At 42.5% G+C, this 18810-nt stretch overlaps 2 protein-coding genes across 6 annotated transcripts in view; one reads left to right on the forward strand and one right to left on the reverse strand.

Annotated features, from left to right (window-relative positions):
• The window catches only part of LOC129832430 (cell surface glycoprotein MUC18-like), a 68389-nt gene extending 58674 nt beyond the window's left edge, over positions 1 to 9715 (forward strand). For 2 of the 4 annotated variants that reach the window (XM_055896485.1, XM_055896486.1), the window contains exons 10-17: positions 938 to 1079; positions 1267 to 1397; positions 1817 to 1958; positions 2287 to 2322; positions 3491 to 3535; positions 4580 to 4706; positions 5177 to 5282; positions 5517 to 9715. In XM_055896485.1, coding sequence (XP_055752460.1) covers positions 938 to 1079; positions 1267 to 1397; positions 1817 to 1958; positions 2287 to 2322; positions 3491 to 3535; positions 4580 to 4706; positions 5177 to 5282; positions 5517 to 5546 — 759 coding nt within the window. In that variant the 3' untranslated portion in view covers positions 5547 to 9715. Of the gene's footprint in view, positions 1 to 937; positions 1080 to 1266; positions 1398 to 1816; positions 1959 to 2286; positions 2323 to 3490; positions 3536 to 4579; positions 4707 to 5176; positions 5283 to 5511 lie in introns of all 4 variants that reach the window. The other 2 variants (XM_055896487.1, XM_055896488.1) reach the window with 2 other exon arrangements.
• A 235-nt stretch (positions 9716 to 9950) lies between these two features.
• The window catches only part of LOC129832429 (E3 ubiquitin-protein ligase CBL-like), a 39049-nt gene continuing 30189 nt past the window's right edge, over positions 9951 to 18810 (reverse strand). For both annotated transcript variants that reach the window (XM_055896483.1, XM_055896484.1), the window contains one exon: positions 9951 to 18758. In XM_055896483.1, the coding sequence (XP_055752458.1) occupies positions 18445 to 18758 (314 nt within the window). In that variant the 3' untranslated portion in view covers positions 9951 to 18444. The remainder of the gene's footprint in view (positions 18759 to 18810) is intronic.

Raw genomic sequence — 18810 nt, forward strand, 5'->3', positions numbered from 1 at the left:
AGAGAGTTCCATGTGGTCATGTGCAGTAGTGGTGCGCGTTTCTCAGAGTCTGTTCTGGACTTGGGGACTGTGAAGAGACCCCTGGTGGCATGTCTTGTGGGGTATGTATGGATGTCTGAGCTGTGTATTGGCTGCCTTCAACATGGCAACATCTTTCACAAAGACAAGTAGTGATGCGGTTCATTTGCCTGTTTTTCTTCGGGGCACTTGACCATATAAGAGCAGAGCAGCTCTTTATCGCGGACAGACCTCTCCCCATCTAGCTGCCGTTGCATCAATATGTTTTGAACCTCCCAGTTTACAATCTAGGGTTACACCAAGCAGGTTTAGTTTCCTCAATTTGCTCAATTGCCACATTATTCATTACAAGATTTAGATAAGGTTAAGAGTTTAGCTAGTGTTTGGTCCCAAATACAATTCTTTTAGTTTTTGATATATTTAGGACTAGCTTATTACTTGCCACCTGTTCTAGATCTGACTGCAGCTCTGTGTTCAGTGTTGCAGTGATTTTACTTACTGTGGTAGCTGTCGTGTATAATGTTAAGTCATTAGCGTACATAGACACACAAGCTTTACTCAATACCAGTGGTAGGACATTAGTAAAAAAAAAGAAAAGAAAAAAAAGGTAAGAGGCCAAGACAGCTACCGTGACATATGCCAAACTCTACCTGGTTTACGTTACAGAGGCTTCCATTAAATAACTCCCGCGGTGTTCTGTGAGATAAGTAACTCACGACCCACAATAAGGCAGAGGATGTTTTTTTTCAGCAGCAGACCATGATCGCTAATTTCTAACAAAACAGCTCCCACAGCCCCCTGATATCTGTCTCGACTATGTCTTTCGAATCTCAGAAAGGTTCTTTAAGAGGTGTGGTTGCTTGATTTATATTGTTTCCCTCATAGACGTGTGTGTGTGTGTGTGTTTGTGTGTGTTTAGAAAGGAGAAAAAGTTGCAGAGGGCCACACACTGACCCTGAAGGACGCTGTGTTTGACATGGCGGGGACTTATGTGTGTGTGGTGAAGGTGCCTTCACTGGAAGGACTGGAGACCAGAGGCTCTTTACATGTCCACGTACAGGGTGAGCCCGCCCACACACACACACACACACACACACACACACACACACACACACACACACACACACACACACACACACACACACACACACACACACACACACACACACACACACACACACACACACACACACACACACACACACACACACAGACACAACTAACCCTCCATCCCCCTCTTCCATGCAGGACCCCCAGAGATCATGGAGTCAGCAGACACAGTCCTGGAGGAGGTCACAGAGAAGTTCCTCAACCTGAGCTGCCATGCTAGAGGATACCCAACCCCTATCATCACCTGGAGCTCCTCTGACGAATCACAGGTAAGCAGACAGACCGACAGACAGTCAGACCAGCAGGAAAAGAGGGCTTCTCTGGGTCAGCTCATACAGACAATGTTTAGACTGGCTTTGGAAGGAAAGAGGGACAATGGTGTGTTTTTTCCCCCCTTTTGATCTATTTACACACAGATCTGTTCCGATCCTGGCTACCTGGGTCATTTCCTGTAACAACGTTAATAGACAAAGCAACTCATATTCAACATTCCTTTCTGAACCGATATATCTGCGTTTGTTTGTCCCAAATGGCCACCTTTTCCCATTGTAGTGCACTACTTTTGACCCGGACCCATAGGGCTCTGGGCAAAAGTAGTGCACTTTATCCCAAATAGGATGCCATTTGGGACATACACAATGTTTTGGTTACTGGTCTTATCTGTGCTTTATTTCCCTGTGTGTGCTAGATCCTGAAGGAGGTGTCCCACAGACAGACAGAGGACGGGGTTCTCAGTGTGGTGAGCGTCAAGGTGACCTCTGACATCACAGCCAACTGCAATGCCTCCAACGTCCATGGCACAGACTCCTTCCCCTTCAGCATCAAAGCCAGTAAGTTGTCTCTCCACTGTCTTATTTGTCATGTCTTGTATATTTTATGCCAACATGTCCGGTTTGACTGTTAAGAGAAAATGAGCAGGCAGAATACACGAACAACCAAATGATTTAATTCATGGAAACATGGACAGAACTTGAACCTGAGCCTCAAATCATCTTTAGTAAAGCTGCTAGAGGGGTTGGGTTAAATGCGGAAGACACATTTCAGTTGAATGCATTCAGTTGTACAACCGACTAGGAATCGCCCTTTCCCTTTCCTAGTTTTCCTTTAACTGTCAGTGTGCTAACAGGAGAGTGTCACTCTCCCTTTGCCTGTTTTCAGTTGTCCAAACGACCTCGTCAGATCCCAGTACTACAGGTAAGCGTACCACTCTTTTAGGGTATAACACTCACTGTCATCGCATCGTCTTTATTGCCGTCATGCTGCACATTCCAGAAGATCGCGATGTCATATCAATGGGACGCTTAGAATTTGGCAAGCGTTGGGAGATCTGATCACCTGTGCAGCGTGACTGCAATAAAGACGACCGTGCTATCGCAACAAGGAACTTCATTCATCAGTCACCTTTTTTTCTCACACTTTTGTTGTTGAGCGGTTGATGGTCTAGTTTAGCTGTTTCTGCGTGAGTCAGGCAGGGGGAAAAAAGGAAAGAAAATGAAAAAATGCGACGGGTGCTTTTTGAATCAGAATTCAAAAAGGTCTCTGTGGGTGTATTAAGGTTTATACTGATGAGGACGGTCATGGTTGAGAAACCTTTTATTGACTAACTGGTGGGCGAGAGCTGCTTATTTTCCATGTGTTGATCAGTCATATAATACGAACCCATCCTGATGTGTTCTTTGATAACTGTCATAATTAGATGTTAGATTAAATTGAATCTTTATGGGCCGGCTTTCCGGACACAGATAGATTGACTAGTCCTGACCTGGACTAGAAAGCAATTTCAATGGAGATCCTGGGCTGTCATTGAGCACGCTTTTAAGTCCAGGATTAGGCTCAATTTGGATCCAGGAAACCAGCCATAGAACTCTTACTGCACGGTCATCCTATTTCGGACTAGGTTCACTAAATGGTTGCATATCGCCCTATTGCATAAAGATCTGTCTTGTTCGCACACAGATCAGGAGCAAGGCTGAAACTGTAGCTGTGTGTTGATGGTTAAAGTGCACTCAACATAGTCTTCTGACTCCCATTACCTCATTGGACCGCTCACGTCACGCCAGGAAATCATTGCCTCCGTCCCTCTGAGGGAAAATCCTGTTTGTTGTTGTTTTATTGATGACAAAATATGATTAAATAGCCAGCGCTGCCGCTCCTGAAAATCATTAGGGCATTTTTTGTTTGGTGCAGACTGCAGAGCCGCTCCTGTTTCCTGTCTCCTGCCTATCTGTGTTTGTAACAAAGGCGATAAGTGATTAGGGCCATGCTAAGTAGACAAGGCGGTTGTTTCACAGTTGTTAACAGTGTTAGGTTGCCATAGAGCTGCTGTATTATCGTGATAACTGTGTCCGTGTGGTTTGTCCAGTAACAACAGTAACCCCAGTAACTCCTCCGAAGAGAGTCAAGAAAGGTTTGTGACTTCTGGTCCTGGGTCTTGATGCTGCCACCCACCTAGCACGCTTAGAAGGCTGCCCTGCCCACACCTCGCTCCACCCAGCTCACACTGCCTAGACTGAACCCCCAGCCACCACCATCACCCTCCACACTCTCTCTTTCTCTCCACAGCACCCTCATTCTCTATGCAGGGGAGGGCTTTGTACTCTCTACTCAGGAGGCAACACTTGTGACATGGAATAATTGATAATTTAATGGGATCTCTCTGTTTGTGACTTTGTAATACTGTCTGAAAAGGTACAGTATTACACAACTTTATCTATGTGGAGAGATACTTATAAATTATCAAGTGGAAAAATATAATTAGATGAAATCTGGAATTAGTTTATTTTTATATTCATACTTTGTTAGTTACAATGCCACAATGTTATCATTTTAATATGTTCACTGAATGATGCTTCATGAATCATCAGAAACATAACCCCCAAAATGTTTTTGTTAAACCAGGCTGAAAAGTTCCATTTGCATCTGGAGCATTTTGAGTACAAACCCCCTCCTGTGAGAAGGGAGTGGTATCACCCATTCTGTACCTTGATGGAAATGGATCCATCTAAATCTGCATCCTTCCTCCAGGGGAGGTCCATCCCCAAGTGCACCCATCCACCTCTTTACCTTCCCTCGCTCTTTCTCTCTCCCTTTGTCCTGCTGCCTCCTACTGTAGTTCTGGTTGGTATTCTCTGACAGAGAAACCAAGCAGCACAACTCTGGAAAGTGTTTGTTCTGACTGATCTTTAGTCCTCAGTAAAGAACTTCTTCCATGATGAACAACCTATTCAGAGACTGCACGCCTGTTCATCATTACCACCACCTGTGCATTCTGTTGTCTCTGAATGATACAAGCGGCACTCCTGAATGACATGGACATGCACGCAAGCACGTGTGCGCGTACACACACACACACAAAAAATATGAAACTCCGTAAGAGGACGATGCTATCACGAAGCAATTACCGGACAGGAAATGACCCGTGGTTCTGCCTCTTTATTCTTTGTCCCACCAGAGGGCAGCGGTGTGATCATCGCTGTCATCATCATCTGTATTCTCCTGCTGGCTATCCTTGGCAGTGTGCTGTACTTCCTGTACAAGAAGGGCAAGATCCCATGTGGGCGTTCGGGCAAGCAGGATCTGTAAGTGTGTATTCCACAATTTTATTTTATTTAAGGTTTGCAAAATTCCAGAAGCATTCTCAAAATTCCCAGGTTTTCCAGGAATCCTCCACCCATAATTGCTGGAAGAGCTGTGCATTTTTAGGGAAGGTTTTTGTAATTTTGCAACCATATTTTGGAATCATGACCCATTATCAGATAGGTTAATTTGTTGGATATCCCTTAGAGGATACCTCTAAAATAGTGCATTGTCATTTTTTTTCCCCTTCTTCATGATTTTACCTGATGTGTCATTATCATTTCTATCAGATACCGTTTTCACACTATTGTGCTGACCCGAACCGTACTGTGCTGGCTCAGAGAGTTTCTTGTCCTTTTTAGTATCGCAACTATGTTGGAGGCATAAACAGCCCAGCTCGGGTTGTCTTGGCTTAGTAGTGTATAAAGGGTATTCCATTGGTCATGCTGGTGACTCTGCGCTCTCTCTCTAGTACCAAACCAAATAAGGACAGCACTATGGTGGAGATGAATAATGACAACACGGAGGAGGCAGTGCTTTTAGGTGTCAACGGAGACAAGAAGCCCCCTAGTGACCAGGTAACTATGGACACTGGCTATTTTTTTTTACCTTCCTTATAAATTGTACAACCACTCATCCAAATGATAGTTAAAATTGTATCTTTTAGTATCTGAACTTTAGTGGTTAATACAATGCAATGTTGTGTTGAAGATGTTGAATGTTCCTTACCAGCTGTCCTATGATACAACCTTTAACACATTTACACATTGTTTCGATTCTGTGTGTGTGTGTGTCCGTCCTCTGGAGTAAAGGGTGATAAGTACATGGACGTGCAGAAGTGAGTGTGGCTGTGTGAAGGGGCGACTCCTGCAGCTGCTCCCAGTTCCCAGTTCACTCTCTCAGGGTGGGATGGATCCTTTGATGCCTTGTGGCCTACAACTCCCGGGACAACCCATCTGATATGTGCTGCAGTTCTCTAACCTGATTCCCAGATTCTTAGTTCTTTAGCATTATGTTCAGTCATGTTTAGCATTTGCATAACATAGAACATGCAGATCTAGGATCAGCCTAGCAATTTTTTATGAATGGGCTTCTTCTATGCACCCATAAGACCCATTTAGAGCACAAAATAAGGATGGTTTATATACACTGCTCAAAAAAATAAAGGGAACACTTAAACAACACAATGTAACTCCAAGTCAATCACACTTCTGTGAAATCAAACTGTCCACTTTGGAAGCAACACTGATTGACAATAAATTTCACATGCTGTTGTGCAAATGGAATAGACAAAAGGTGGAAATTACAGGCAATTAGCAAGACACCCCCAAAAAAGGAGTGATTCTGCAGGTGGTGACCACAGACCACTTTTCAGTTCCTATGCTTCCTGGCTGATGTTTCGGTCACTTTTGAATGCTGGCGGTGCTCTCACTCTAGTGGTAGCATGAGACGGAGTCTACAACCCACACAAGTGGCTCAGGTAGTGCAGTTCATTCATGATGGCACATCAATGCGAGCTGTGGCAAAAAGGTTTGCTGTGTCTGTCAGCGTAGTGTCCAGAGCATGGAGGCGCTACCAGGAGACAGGCCAGTACATCAGGAGACGTGGAGGAGGCCGTAGGAGGGCAACAACCCAGCAGCAGGACCGCTACCTCCGCCTTTGTGCAAGGAGGTGCACTGCCAGAGCCCTGCAAAATGACCTCCAGCAGGCCACATAGGAACTGAAAAGTGGTCTGTGATCGCCACCTACAGAATCACTCGTTTTTTTGGGGTGTCTTGCTAATTGCCTATAATTTCCACCTTTTGTCTATTCCATTTGCACAACAGCATGTGAAATTTATTGTCAATCAGTGTTGCTTCCTAAGTGGACAGTTTGATTTCACAGAAGTGTGATTGACTTGGAGTTACATTGTGTTGTTTAAGTGTTCCCTTTATTTTTTTGAGCAGTATATATATATATATACACACACCTTAATCCAAATGCCAACTCAGGCAACCAATAACTGAAGATCAGCCTGGAACTGCTCTTTATGAAGTGTACATATATATTATATCCTGTATATATTTCTTTATTTAAAATAACCAAAGAAAAACCTTTTAAAAAGACATGGCTAGTTTTGGTGCTTTTTTTGTTGGTCCAGGGCGTTAAGGCGTGTTCCTCTGCAGCATAGTGGAGGAACGTGAACTAACGCCCTGGACCAGAGCTAGCTTTACTCTAGAGGTCCACCTGCTGTTGTTCTGCACGTGATTGCCTGCCTTCACTTCCTACTTTGCTAAAGTCTGTACACTGAAACCATGGGGCCCTGGGTGCCTAATGACAGGCTTACCTACCATGTCTACATGTATATAGCCTGCTTCATCTACCCATGTAAACCAACATCCAACCTTTAGAGCTATGTTCTCAAAGTGGACTCCAGTATTGGTCGTGACATCACATATCATTTAGCAAATTCCGTTTGAGTTTAGTCTTTTATTATTATTATTATTATTCTTTTTTTTTTTTTACTTACCCCTGAAACTAACCGTACGCTTGTTTTTGGCTTTGTGAATGAACACATAAGGCCTTGTATCCTCCTCTTATCTTATGAGAGATAGGCCCTGTTTGAATGTATCCTTCCTGCTTTCCTTCATTGGAGTGATCGCTGAGCTGACGTGACTTGGATAGGTGAAGACCTATGCAAATCAGGTCAAATCAGTGATTTATTCATGGAAGGAAGGATATGTAGTGAAATATCCAGGATTGGGTTCTTTTGTACTACCAGAGCCAATAGCAGAGCTCCGATGAGGCCAAAGTGTTATTGGTTACTTTTTCTTCCACAAACTGCTGTCTAGTTCTTGTACTGTTTGTAAATAAGAGGTTAGAATCACGCTGATATGTTTGTTCGTAAACATCTGTCTGCCTTATACATTCAGCCTCATTCTACAAGTCACAGCTAGCAGAATAGCTTCCATTCGTTCACACTTGTTTTATCATTCTTTGTGAAAATATCCAGTGCACTGATTTTCTTTAGTTTGTTATCATTTTTTGTCATGTTTTGTTTGTTTTGGATGTGGATCTCTGGTTTAAGTTGGGTGAAGGAGTGTTTGCGTGTGTAATGCGAGTGAAGCTAGTTTTTGATGAAAGGTAAAATGGCTCTTTGACCTAGGGGAGAGTGGGTTAAATTGAGCCAAAGGGGTAAGTTTGGCCACCCTTGTTTCGAGGAAACCATACATAAAACTAATCATTTGACCAAAATGGGAAGAGGTCATAATTTCAGGGAGTATGTGAAGGAAGAAACCACATGTAAAAAGTGGTAAGCAAGTTAGGTCCCAAAAAACGTATCTTCACCAAATCAAATGGATTTGTGTTACCAGGTTCATGATGCTTGTATCTAAACCAAAGTAGATTCTTTTAAGATTGTTATATTCACACAGACATATCAGTTGGTGTCTCTGTAAGCTTCAATAGGAGGTCCTAAACCTAGCATGAGGGCTAATAGTAACAATGCATATTTAATTTTTTTTAAGAAAAGAAAAAGGCTAATATCGTTAATGTTTGCTTTGGGGTAAGTTGAGCCAATGGCAAGTTGAGCAAATGTAAGTGTGTTTCTTCCCAGGCGCAATGCCAGACATTATCGCTGGGATATGGGTTAACAGGACCTGGCCTGTTAAGTGTTTAAAAAAATTAAGTGGTGTTAAAAGATGCTTCAAATTATTTAAAAGAAAAAAAACTATTGTGATCGTGTTGAATTGTGTTTGGGAAATAAAGTCAGACATGGTTTTAAGAGAAGTAGTAGTAATATTTCATTCAGTACAGAAATGTGTAGGCGGCTTAACTTACGCCATACGTACGTTGTGCCAAGAGACCACTTTCTTTGGACAAGCTGTTCTCAAAACTAATGTTTACATTAGTATTATTTCCAGGGACACACAACATTCTGACATACATGTAGATAACTTTGTTAGAAAGAACACTATATTTTCCTTGATTGAGTGATGCTAAACATTTTTTTTTTTAAATGGCTCAACTTACCCCACTCTCCACAATGGCAAATAAACTATATTTAAAATTCAAACAGGCACTCGCACATCTGAGCCAGCTTTGTTGCAGGTGCATGGTAACAGTTGAATAACATGAGAAAAAAGAGGAAACCCGCATACTGCTCTTGCTAGCGTCACTGCTCTTTACCAAGCTTTACATATTGGCCTCGAGGCCTTCGTCAGAGTAAAAAATTACAAATGCTAAAAACCTGACGAAGGCCTTGAGGCAGATACGTAAAGAGCAGTGATACCAGCAAGAGTAGTGCGTGGGTTTCTTATTTTTCCCCCACCAATATAAACCACATGAAAGTCATCTGAACAGGGACTAAATGTGAAACTCTGATAGTGTTTTACACAGAACCCCTCTGAAATGCTATGCTATGATACCTAGTAGTTTTCATTCTGCAAACAAAATTGCAAGAATTTGTTTTATCAGTTGGTCAGCCCACTAACATTTCTACACCAGAGAATGGCTCGATAACAACACAACTCCTTAGTTTGAGCTTTCTTAAAATCACAACAGGTGAGATTCCAAGAGCTCGCTCATGGCCATGTTAAAACACAACCCAGAAGCTACTCTTATTAATAACTAAAGACACTACAGGTCAAAAAGGTGGTTTTGCTTAAGTCTGCATCAAATCATTAGGGACACCAGTTTTACTCATGGTCCTCCCAATCAAATGTGTTACGGTACAATCTGAGGAGAAAACTATGACAGTCATCAATCTTTGATAGTATGAAGTAAAATGTAAGTTCTGTACTGTCTAATTACAGCCTTCAATATCTCCCCTTTTCACTATTTTTGTTGTTGTTGATATTTTTGACAAGAACTATCAGTGTTCTTTTTGATAATTCAAAAAAATGGTTTGTAATGGTCTATGACTTGCAAAGACTGATTAACTTCAGGACAGGTGAACGGATTCCTTTTGTTTGTAAAAACGTTTTTTTTTTTTTAAGTAAATGCCAAATAAAAATGCATGTTCAATGAAAAACGTGTCTCTCTTCAAGCCTGAAAATATTGTACATCTTGACAACCTGCAACTTTCCGTTTTTTTAACAGGACTAGCAAGAAATTGATAGAAAGAATACTGTATATACTCCAAATATAAAACATAGCTAGAAGAGAAGCTCAATTTCGGCTTGTGAAGACAGGAATATATGGTGTACTACAGTAGCTGGTCATCTCCCATGTTTCCTCCCAAGAGTACTAAAACATATTCAGATAAGTAATGGATTTGCGAGTTTTATTCTATTTTTAATCGATACCAAGATGAGGGCAACAAGAAATGGGTGTACCGGGCCAATATGCAGAACGGATCTTAGACCTTTCTTAAGAACACTACAACGGTGCTAACAAATTCTTACCAAGGTGTGTTCACGCAGGGATGACTGTTGTAGGTCGACTGGCAGATTGTCCGCTTATCACTGGAAGATGAAATGGAGGATAAGCGCACACCAATGTTGACAATTAAAACATGTTCAAGTTCACCGTCGAACCTAAAGTCCAAGGTTTGCGTTCCGATTTCCACCCTTCTCCCAAAGTGTGCATTTGCACAGTGCACCCTCCCCATTCGTGGACTTAAAAGTAGTCAGTGTAAGCGTTTGAGGTAGTTTCCAATATTGTTAAATCCATGACTGCATGGCTCGGGACTCGGGAGAAGGGCGGAGAATCGGGGAATTGCCCAACAGGTTCTCTCTGTCCTTTCTTTGTGATTCAAGTGACAAGACACGATTGCATCAAATTGAGGGATGTCTATGATAATGGATACAGTGGAAATATCGATTATGATAAAGATAAATGATTATGGACTAAATAAATGCAGCGTAACAATGCATATTTAATTTTTTTTTAAGAAAAGAAAAATGCTTCAAATTCCAGAAAAGAAAAACAGGATTTCGTGACGTTTTAGGGGAGGAGTACAGCGGTAAATTAATAAATACGTTTATAAATGGAAAATGCATAACAAAAAAACAATGGACTCTGAAAGGTCCACATTATCGGACCATCCACATACATGGAGAGACAGATGTTTTAAACCAAAGCGGACGTCGGAGCACTGATGGCAGTTTAGACCTTGGTAGTGAGAAAAGCTGAAGCAGTAAGGCAGCGAGAGAGAGGCGGACACTTGCCCAATCCCAAACCGACCCATAGCCCCTATGCACTTAGGGAGGATTGAGGGAATTCGGTAAATACAATATGCAGAAAATGCCTCTTTTCCTATCAGAAGGTAAGAGGGAGCAATTACCACACTACTCCTAAAATGTACATAGGGGGCTAGGGTTTGATTTGGGACTGGCCAAGTTTCCTCCAAAAGCCCAAGCCAGCAAGCCTGGGGCACAATCAGCAGCCAATAACATGTTATGTATAAAACATGGCTTAAAAACTGTATAACTGAAGAAAATGCATTTCTCCGCAACACAGGTGTTGCGACACGTGTGAACCAGAGTAGAGAGAGATTGCTCAAGGACTGTGTTCAGCTATGGATAAGTACCGTTAAACTGAGACATGACGTCTTTACCTACTCTTTTAATAAACAGTATAGCACTGTGCAGACTTCCAAAGTGATGAGCGTTAAAAACCATCAAAAAGTTAAAGAAACGCCTCGACTGTTGAAGAGAAAAATGGCATCGAGGACAGACAGCTCCCTCTTCTGATAAAAAATGGATCAATTCCAATTGGGGAGAGGAGTTTGATGTGTAATGTGGTGACGTCGTCCCATAAGGCAGAGAAGGCGTATAGGTAAGAACCAATACTGGACTATCTTAGATTGTTAGACCAACGGGCTGAAACCATGTTCGCTCGTCAGACAATGCCTTATTCTAGTCATCAGGAGAACATTAGACACTTCTAAACATATGGCACTGCGCACAAAATTATCCACATAAGTAAACAAAAACCTTTGGGGGGGGGGGGGGGGGGATATAAAATCTGACACGTACAGGAATGCAAAATGAAATGAAACAGCAATTTTCACATATTTTAAATCAGTAACTATACAATTCGTTTTTAAAGTGACAGTATCGTAGCACAAATTGGTATAGTATGTAGAAAAAAAAGTCAGTATACACTTACAGTGCCTTCGGAAAGTATTCACACCCCTCGACTTTTTCCACATTTTGTTGTTGTGCTACAGCTTGAAGTTAAACTGGATACAAGTGAGATGTTATGTCACGGACCTACACACAATAGCCCATAAGGTCAAAGTGGAAAATAGTTTTCTAAATGATTAAAAATTCATTAAAAATGAGAAGCTGAAAATGTCTTGAGTCAATAAGTATTCAACCCCTTTGTTACGGCAAGCCTAAAGAAGTAAAAATGTACTTAACAAGTCACATAAGTTGCATGGACTGATTCTGTGTGCAATAACAGTGTTTAACATGATTTCTGAATAACTACCTCATCTCTGTACCCCCACACATACAATTATCTGTAAGGTCCCTCAGTTGAGCAGTGAATTTCAAACACAGATTCAACCACAAGGACCAGGGAAGTTTTCCAATGCCTTGCAAATAAGGGCACCTAGTGGTATAAAAAGCAGACATTGAATATCCCTTTGAGCATGGTGAAGTTATTAATTACACTTTGGATGGTGTATCAATACACCCAGTCATTACAAAGAAACAGGCGTCCTCCTAACTCAGTTTCTGGAGAGGAAGGAAAATGCCCAGGAATTTCAACATGAGACCAATGGTGACTTTAAAACAGTTCCAGAGTTTAACGGTTGTGATAGGAGAAAACTGAGGAAAGATCAACAACATTGTTGTTACTCCACAATACTAACCTCATTGACAGAATGAAAAGGACGCCTGTGCAGAATAAAAAATATTTCAAAACATGCATCCTGTTGTAATACCCCAAAATATGTGGCAAAGAAATTCACTTTTTATCCTGAATACAAAGGGTTATATTTGGAGCAAACCAATACAACAGAGCACCAATATTTTCAGCATAGTGGTGGCTGGATCATGTTATGGGTATGCTTGTAATCGTTAAGGACTGGGGAGCTTTCCAGGATAAAAAATAAATAAAAACGGAATGGAGCTAACCACAGGCAAAACAGGAAAACCTGGTTCCGTCTGCTTTCCACCAGACAATATGAGATGAATTCACCTTTCAGCAGGACAAGGCCAAGTCTACACTGAAGTTGCTTACCAAGAAGACAGTGAATGTTCACAAGTGGCTGAGTTAGTTTTGACTTAAATCGGCTTGAAAATCTATGGCAAGAGTGGGAATTGGTTGTCTAGCAATGATCAACAACCAATTTGATAGAGCTTGAAGAATAGTTTTTTTTAAAGAATGTGCAAATATTGTACAATCCAGGAGTGCAACGCTCTTAGAGACTTACCCAGAAAGACTCACAGCTGTAATCCCTGCCAAAGGTGATTCATACATATATTGACTCAGGGGTGTGAATACTTATGTAAATGAGATTTCTGCAAAAAAAAAAGTGGAATAAGTCTAAGGGTATAAATACTTTCTGAAGGCACATACGGAAAGTATTCTGAAAGTATTCCCTTGACTTTTCCCACATTGTTACATTACAGCCTTATTTTAAAATTAATAACATAAATTGTACTAAAAATAAAAAACAGAAATACCTTATTTAGATAAGTACTCAGACCCTCTGCTATGAGTCTCGAAATTGAGCTCATGCGCATCCTGTTTCCATTGATCATCCTTGAGATGTTTCTACAACTTGATTAGAGTCAACCTGTGGTAAATTCAATTGATTGGACATGATTTGGAAAGTCGCGCACACACACACACACACACACACACGTGTCTATATTTAAGGTCCCACAGTTTACAGTGCATGTCAGAGCAAAAACCAAGCCATGAGGTCAAATTAATTGTCCGTAGAGCTCCGAGACAGGATTGTGTTAAGGCACAGATCTGGGGAAGGGTACCAAAAAATGTCTGCAGCATTGAAGATCCCGAAGAACACAGTGGCCTCCATCATTCTTAAATGAAAGAAGTTTGGAACCACCAAGACTCTTCCTAGAGTTGGCCACCCAGCCAAACTGAGCAACCGGGGGAGAAGGGCCTTGGTCAGGGAGGTGACCAAGAATCTGATGGTTACGCTGACAGAGCTCTAGAGTTCCTCTGTGGAGATGGGAGAACCATCCAGAAGGACAACCATCTCTGCAGCACTCCACCAATCAGGAATTGATGGTAGAGTGGCCAGACGGAAGCCAAAATGCACATGACAGCCGGCATGGAGTTGCCAAAAGGCACCTAAAGGACTCTCAGACCATTAGAAATAAGATTCTCTGTTCTGATGAAACCAATATTGAACTCTTTGGCCTGAATCCCAAGCGTCACGTCTGGAGGAAACATGGCACCATCCCTGCGGTGAGGCATGGTGGAGGCAGCATCATGCTGTGGTGATGTCTTTCAGTGGCAGGGACTGGGAGACTAGTCGGGATTGAGGGAAAGATAAACGGAGGAATGTACAGTGAGATCCTTGATGAAAACCTAATCCAGAGCGCCCAGGACCTCAGACTGGGGCCAAGGTTCATCTTCCAACCAGACAATGACCTTAAGTACACAGCCAAGACAACGTAGGAGTGGCTTCGGGACAAGTCTCTGAATGTCCTTGATTTGCACAGCCTGAGCCCAGACAAGAACATCTCTGGAGAGAACTGAAAATAGCTGTGCAGCGACGCTCCCCATCCAACCTGACAGAGCTTGAAAAGGTCTGCAGAGAAAAATATGAGAAACTCCCCAAATACAGGTTTGCAAAGCTTGTAGCTTCATACCAAAGAAGACACGAGGCTGTAATCGCTGCCAAAGGTGCTTCAACAAAGTATTGAGTAAAGGGTCTGAATACTTATGTAAATGTAATGTTTTTTATACATTTGCAAAAATGTATAAAAACCAGGTTTTACTTTGTCATTATGGGGTATTGCGTATAGATTGATGAGGGGATAAAACTATTTAAACTATTTTAGAATAAAGCAGTAAAAAAAAGTGGAAAAGTCAAGGGGTTTGAATACTTTCCGAATGCACTGTACATGTTTATACATAGACAAGAATCAGTACAGTAATTCATATTAAAGGAAAAGCGATTCCGTTCTGAAACCTCACAAATCCTTTATTTATTTTTGCAATTTTACCCCTCTTTTTCTCCCCAATTTTGTGATTAAGATCTTGTCTCATCGCTGCAACTCCTCAACGAGCTTGGAGAGGCGAAGGTCGAGTCATGCGTCATCCGAAACACGGCGCTCCAAACCACGCTTCTTATTAACACCCGCTCGCTTAACTCAGAAGCCAGTTGCACCAATGTGTCGGAGGAAACACCGTTCAACTGGCGATCGTCGTCAGCCTGCAGGCGCCCAGCCCACCACAAGGAGTCACTAGAGCGCGATGAGCCAAGTATAGCCCCACCGGCCAAACCCCTTCCCTAACCCGGATGGCGCTGGGCCAATTGTGCACCACCCTATGGGACTCGGTAATGACACAGCCTGGGATCAAACCCCAGGCTGTAGTGACGCCGCAACACTGCAACGCAGTGCCTTAGACTGTTGTCACTCGGGAGGCGAAACCTCACAATCCCGATTGAACATGGTGCACTCAAAAGTTACATCAATGTTTCGCTCAAGGCAACTAGGAACAGAAGAAAAATAAAGGACACCACAAACCTCTTCCAGTCTGGAGACTGAGATACAGTTGATAAGCTAGCCTATACGATGATTCTACAGCCCATTGCGGCTGTAGAATCAGAGCCTCTCCACCTTTAGGGGTGAAGTCAATGTACCTCAATAGTACCTGTCTTGAGATAAAAATATGGGAATTTGAGCCAGTGCAATTTTTACATATTAACCAACAATGTAAGAGAAGTCAGCACAAGATGATGTGCAAGTTATGATGACAATTAGTTATAGACTACATTTGTCAATTCAATACGTGTGGACATTCGCATATTCATCGGTATAGCCTCCCTAAAAATAGAGGTTTGTGGATTGCGTTCAAACTCTGAAGGCCCTATAACCACTGAATCGGAACACTCAAAGTGAATGAAGACCTATCATGTAGTCATACAGGAACATGGTGCACCTTCGATGAGTGCATTCGTTAGTTTAACAATGTGTTGTCAACTCATTGAGTCAAGACTAGTCGGAACAGTCCATGTGAAAAGTCACTTGTCTGGTTAGTGTACATATGGTATTCCTGAGTTACAGATCGGATTGCAAAATTCCAGAAATGTTCCCACAATTCCCAGGTTTTCCTGAAATCAGGAAGTAATAACAGGGAGGGAAATCCTAAAACTTGGGAATTCTCCAACCGGGATTTTGAGGAAACCTGGGAAACCTCTCCGTGAAAACAGAGAACAAAATGTCCACATTCCCAACTGGTCCACAAACCCTGCTGTTGCGTTGACCCGACCCAAACAATGGTTGTAATATCTCTATAGGAAAAATAAAACTCTTTAAAACCCTGTCAAACCGGAAAGGTTTACAAAAATAAATAAGAGTTATATAGAACGTGAAACTTTCTTTCCCCTTTGGGGGGGGGGGGGGGGGGGGGGGGTGCGACCCGTCAACATTTTGGGTGTGCGTCTCAACAAGTCCTTGTTCACTAAGCTACTGGGCTTTTTGCAGCTGTGCAATTGAGACGATCCTTAATAACAAAGCTTGCACAACACCCAATTTCATCTAGATTAGATGTACTCCCCTTTAAAGTAGAGGCATTTACAATACAGACGTCTGACTGAGTTATGGCACTGTTCCTTTTCACCAATCACATCGTTCGTTTTGCCGGTGCTACCACTTACGTCAATATGCTGACGGTGCGATTTATGATGTCATCATAATTCCCCTAAAGGCTATCCAGTCCAACACTAAAGATAAGAAAACAACTGAATTCAGCTTGAATTGCACAACCCAAGCTGCTTGCATTTTCAAGTATGCTACATCACCAAATAAAGAACACAAATTAGATACTGTCACTTTAAAAAAAAGAGGAGGTTAAACAACAATATTCACAAATGTACATTTAAGGCTTAATAGTATAGCAATAACAATAGTAGCAGCAGTAAAGCACTTCTGAATTAATAATAACAATAATGATCATAATAATAATATATTATTAAAGTAAATCGATTACATATTTTTTTTTCTCTCACAACGCTGAACAGCTTCGGTGTACATCTCGGACGAAGCTCTTCTCATTATCTGAGCTGTGTTTAACCCATCATAAAATCTTGGCCCGGTACTGGGCCTTTAATAGAATCCGTCAATACTTTTTTGCCCACCATTAGATTTCAGTACACTTTGCCCCTCCCATTCAGACGATTGGTAGAGAGAAGTATGTTTAGAAAGATACACTACATTTGAGGAAGAACGATTAACCCACATTCATTTTGCACAGGAATAGAAGAGGGATTGGGACATGGGCCAATCGGGACCTCCCAGATGGCTTCGATTGATTAGATCTGACAGAATGGGAGTGGGAGTGAGAGAGAGAGAGAACCCCCCCCTCCTCCACTGCTCTAACATAGACATCCAAGTCATCCGAAGTTGGTATCACACATTTGTGTGGCTTAACAGCAGAGCCAGGACTGCCTCTAAAAACCGTCTCACTGAACAAACTAAACACAGGCTTCCCAGTCCCAGTTTGGTCATCTAAATCACTGGTGAGGTGATTCGATGTAGGAAATAATGCTACCCACAGTAGGAAATTATGCATATAGCTAATAACACAGTCATAACACAGCTTTGCTCTTCACCAGGGTTAAGTCAAAATTGTCAATCGTGAACTCGGTCAGCCATCACGCGTCACTACCCTTACTAGCCAAGTCAATGGCCAGACACACCGTACACACATCCCAGACAAAGACACAACCCAGACAAAGGCACAACCCAGACAAAGGCACATCCCAGACAAAGACACATCCCAGACAAAGACACATCCCCTGTGGGTTTAACCTTTCCCATAGCTGTAGATCACTTGAAAGCGCACACACAAACACACACCGGGCTACAACCTTAGCTGGAGATGACAGTCCAGACCTCTAACACTAACATTATCCTACTTTGAGGCGCAACACAAACATTCATTTCCCCAGAAAGTACCGAAGCAATATCATTAAAAGGCCACATTTGACATGTTGCCAAATGTTTAGGAAACGCCTGCTTCTAAATGCTAAACCGAGTCTGTCTTTCTCCTCAAAGTGAGGGCTGGGGACTATAGAAAGGTGCTCTCTCCCTCAGAGCGGTTTCAAAGAACCACTATCTTTGTCCTCTGCAACCTATCCTTAACATGAACGACATGAAAAAAAATGACATTCGAAGCGGAACTCATTGGAAATATATATGTATACATTATACACATTTAATATATATTTTGTTATATATTAAATTCTTATATAGACACACGTACAAGTTTTTTTTTTGCGAGGTGTTGATTACATTTCGGTAGAGGCCTCGGGAGGACGCGAAAACGACTGAGAAAGACCCGCCGAAGCTTCGGTTGCACGATGAGCCATCAGCATCACCACGTGGGATATGGAGAGTGGCCCTGCAGCACATTACAAAAGGCGTCCAGACACTCTTGAGAAATCACGTGGAGTGCAGGGCTCGGAGTCACACACCGTTAGCATTGAGCTAGCTTTGAGAGGGCGCCGGACAGGAGACTGCAGGGGCTCCAGTTAGCACTGAAGCGCTAGTACTGCAGGCGATTTTGCTTTGGGCTGAGCTGGGCAGGGCTGGAGCAGAGGTACTATGTAAGAATGTGCGCAGTGGAGGGAATGGAGACAAATTCGCGCAGGATATTCTTGGCCATCTCCATATTGTTCTGTGCAATCATCAGGGCTTTCTGGATGTCCTGGTAGGTGTAGCCTTGGCTCATGAGATGCTCAATCTCGCTGGTGATCTGGGGGTTGGCTACTCCTCCACCTCCTTCTCCCGACCCTCCTCCGCCTCCTCCTCCAGTGCCTAATCCAGGAGGTATGGGGCTGCGCCTGCGCTCTGAGTTGAAGCGTCGGGGGAGGGGCTTGGGCGGCCGCTCTGGGGCGTCGCTGGACTCGGAGAAGGCTACAAGAACAGGGAAGAGAATAGAACAGCATCCGCATCACAAACCACAGAA

This window comes from Salvelinus fontinalis, chromosome 33 (genome assembly GCF_029448725.1).
Source record: "Salvelinus fontinalis isolate EN_2023a chromosome 33, ASM2944872v1, whole genome shotgun sequence".
Lineage (NCBI taxonomy): Eukaryota > Metazoa > Chordata > Actinopteri > Salmoniformes > Salmonidae > Salvelinus > Salvelinus fontinalis.